The following is a 4,008-nucleotide window of genomic DNA, read 5'->3' as shown; positions in this document are numbered from 1 at the left end:
TGAACTGCGGTCAGCTACATGGGAGTCCAGCAACATAGCCATTATGCTAACTGCTGGACCCTTTTTTTTTTTTTTTAAATATATTTTCTTTCTTTTAAATTTAATTTTATTTACTCATTTATTTTAATTTGACCAGGGAAAGACACAGAGAGAAAGAGAAAGTGAAAGAGAGATTTTTGGGACCAACAGATGGCATCATGGCTATGTCACTGGACTCCCATGTAGTCAACCATGGTTCAAGTCCCGGACCCAGTAGCTTAAACTCACACCAGGCACATGTGTGTGCGTGACCAAGATCCCGAGAAGAGAAGGGATTGTGGCGTGGCTATCCCCCCGGGGGGTGATTTCTTGCTTTCTGTCTCTCTGTCTCTGTCTGTCTGGTGAGCGCACATGCCCTATAGCAAAAAATTCTCCAGAAAAAAAAAAAAAAGAGAGATTTTTTCAGGGGCCATTGGCATGGTGGTTAGGGATACTGGACTCCCATAAGGCTGACAAGGTTCAGGTCCCACCCTAGCAGCTTGCTTTCTCACTTTCCCTCTCTCTCTCTGTCCCTCTCTGGTCAAATAAAAATAAATAAATAAATGAAGTTAAGTAAAGTAATTCTTTAAAAAAGATTTTTGCTATAGGGCATGTGTGCTCCCTGAAGTGAGAAAAGGTGAGAAATTATCCCCCGGGGAAATGCCCACATCACAGTCCATTCTTCTCTTAGGATTTTGGGCATGCAAGGACACATGCCCGTCATGAGTTTTGTTTTGTTTTGTTTTTTTGTTTTAAGATTTATTTTATTTTATTTATTATTATCATTTTTCAATTTGACCAGAGAGAGATGCTGGGGGAGGGGGAGTGAAAAAGCACGCCATCAAGTTCAGGACTTGAATCTTGGTCAACCATGTGAGAGTCCAGTGCCTGAACCTCCACATCACCTGCAGGCCCCTCCCGGAGTGAGTTTTAAACTCTCCAGTCTGGGACTCAAATCATGGTTAACTACATGGGAGTCCAGCAACATAAACATTGCACCCCTGATAGTCCCCTCTGTTTTTTAATGTTTTTATCATTCGTAAGTATCCTGTATGTAAAATTATATGTCCTACTCTTTTTCACCTTTACCATGCATGAGTATTGTTTCATTATTACACCTTGTCATTTCATGTTCTCTTATGTTGGACCTAAAAACTTGGGAAACTTGTAGTGGGGAAGGGAGTTTTATAATTTGTTTTTCTTTTTTTTTTTTGCTATAGGGCGCGTGCGCTCGCCCTACAGACAGAGAGACAGAAAGTGAGAAATCACCCCCCAGGGGGGATGGCCACGCCACAATCCCTTCTCCTCCATTCTCCTCTCGGGATCTTGGGCATGCACGCACATGTGCCTGGAGTGAGTTTTAAGCCACCAGGTCCGCGACGCAAACCGTGGTTGACTACATGGGAGTCCAGTGACATAGCCATTATGCTAACTGCTGGTCCCTTAATTTGTTTTTCTAAAATATTATGGCAAGCAATTTTTTTTTTTTAAGGTTTTTCCAACAGGGCATGTTCACTACCTGGAAAGAGGCAGAGATAGGGAAACTGAGAAGTCACCCCCTAAGAGGGTATGGCCACACCACAGTCCATTCTCCTCCTTTCTCCTCTTGGGATTTTGGGCATGCATGCACACACACCCAGTGTGATTTTTGAAGCTGCTGGGTCCAGAGTTAGCTGTGGGGGATCCAGCCTCCTTAAACCCCACGTCAGCAGCTGGCTCCTACTTTTTCTTTTTATATTAACCATTACTTGTGAAAATAAAGTTTCTGGCAAGGAGGTGGTGTGGTGGTTAAGGCACTGGATCCCACATAGCCGACTGTGTGGTTCATGTTCGGGACCTGGACACTAGAAAAATAAGCCAGGCATGGGTGTATGCATGCATGCTCAAAATCCAGAGAAGAAAATGAAAGAGAATGGATTACACTGTGGCCATCTCCCCGGGGGATGATTTCTGACTTTTCCTCCCTCTGTCTCTCTCCTGCAAGCACATGTGCCCTTTCGCAAAAAGCCTTTAAAGAAAATGAAATTTTTCAAATGTTGATGTTCAAATTGAGAATTGAACATTCATATATATTTTTGGCTTTACGGTTAATTAACTGTATGAATGATCCACTTAACAGAAAGCTAGTAATATTCTGCTTTTCTAGGGTTCCTATGAAAAACCAAACATGAAGATCAAGAATTTAGGGCATAGAAGCCTGGCATTTAACCTCACCCCTGCTTTTCCACCATTTACACACCTGATATACTGGTAGCTAAGTAGGCTGGAATATTTTAACTTTTTCTTTTTCAATTTTAAAAGAAAACTTCCCATCAAAATATAGACTGATTAGATGGAAAATACATTTTTCTCTTTTAAATTCTGAATGCATGATTTGAATTAAGCCTAGCTTAACCTTTTTTTCTTTAAGAATTATTTTATTTAACTTTATTTATTTGTTTGTTTTTTAATTTGACCAGAGAGGGACAGAGCAAGAGAGAGAGAGGAGGTGAGAAAGCAAGCCGCCAGATCTGGGACTCAAACTGCGATTGGCCACGCGGGAGTCCAGTGCCCTTAACCGCCATGCCACCTGCTGGCCCCACACCTAGCTCAACTCATGGACACACCAAATTCCTTAATGATTTAAGAGAAGAAAAGAGTCTATTAATGAATCCCTTATCTTTACAGAAAATAATATTTTTGACTGAAAGAGTAGGTTTGTTACCTTAATTATATGCTTTTATCTTTTCATTCTTTAAATTTCATCTTAAGTATAACCATGTGATTTCACATCTTTGCTAATTCTCTTCTGGGAAAAAATGTTTAATTGAAGTTATTGTAAATACAAATTTTTTTTTTTTTTTAAGAGATTTTCACTGTAGGGCGCGTGTGCTCGCCAGACAGAGAGAGACATAGAGACAGAAAGCGAGAAATCACCCCCCAGGGGGGCTGGTCACGCCGCAATCCCTTCTCCTCCATTCTCCTCTCGGGATCTTGGGCACGCACGCACACGCACCCGGCATGAGTTTTAAGCCACTGGGTCCAGGACACGAACCGCGGTCGACTATGTGGGAGTCCAGGGACATAGCCATTACGCTAACTGCTGGTTCCCTAAATACAAATATTTTTAAAAGGTTACGTTCACGCTATATTTTCACACTGACTTTGAAAAATTGTTTCCTCATCTTCAGATCATCATGCATGTATTTTGCACCTACCTTGACTCCAGATTACCTCCACATCCAAAGTACCCTGATGGAAAAACATTCACTTCTCAGCACTTTGTTCAGACACCAAATAAACCAGGTATAAACCTCTTGGAAAAAATGGGTTGTGATTTCCACAGGAGATATCTAGTTGATTGATATTTTAACGTGACGTATTTCCTTCGCAGATGTTACAAATGAGAACGTTTTTTGCATTTATCAGAGTGCTATCAACCCTCCCCATTATGAGCTCATCTACCAGCGTCATGTCAAAAATCTCCCAAAGGTATTCCTGTTTTTTTTTTTTTTTAATTATTTAATTATTTATTTAATTCCATTTTTTATTATGATTTTTTAACTTGAGCAGAGAGAGAGAGAAAGGGAAAGTGAGAAAGCAAGCTGCCAGGTACAGGACTCGAACCGTGGTTGGCAATGTGGGAATCCAGCGCCTTTAACCACAACGCACCCTCTGGCCCTCTTTTAAAGGTATTTCTGTATATGTCGAAGTTGCTATTAGAGAAGGTCATAGATGATATTTGATAATGTTTTTAAAACCACTTATTCATAAGATAATTAATAAACTTGTTAAATTAGGGGAGATGTGTTTCTTTTACATTCTTTTTTAACTATAAAAACATGTGCTTTGAGCCAGACCCATAGTGGTTTGGAAGACAGGAGCCCACATGACCAACCATGGTTTGAATCCTTGCCCCTGCATTTTGAAAAACATGCCAGGCATGTATGCATGTGTGCATGCATGAGTTCCCAAAATCCTGCCAGGATGAAGACAGGGTTATGGCATGAC

At 40.8% G+C, this 4,008-nt stretch overlaps 1 protein-coding gene across 2 annotated transcripts in view; it reads left to right on the top strand.

The window, feature by feature from the left end:
- The window catches only part of TMEM209 (transmembrane protein 209), an 84,900-nt gene that overhangs the window by 51,638 nt on the left and 29,254 nt on the right, over positions 1-4,008 (top strand). For both annotated transcript variants that reach the window (XM_006158820.2, XM_006158819.3), the window contains exons 12-13: positions 3,189-3,303; positions 3,392-3,489. In XM_006158820.2, coding sequence (XP_006158882.1) covers positions 3,189-3,303; positions 3,392-3,489 — 213 coding nt within the window. The remainder of the gene's footprint in view (positions 1-3,188; positions 3,304-3,391; positions 3,490-4,008) is intronic.

Source organism: Tupaia chinensis, unplaced genomic scaffold (assembly GCF_000334495.1).
Source record: "Tupaia chinensis unplaced genomic scaffold, TupChi_1.0 Scaffold000610_1, whole genome shotgun sequence".
Taxonomy (NCBI): domain Eukaryota; kingdom Metazoa; phylum Chordata; class Mammalia; order Scandentia; family Tupaiidae; genus Tupaia; species Tupaia belangeri.
Note: the sequence above shows the minus strand (reverse complement) of the source record. Positions and strands in the feature narration are given on the sequence as shown.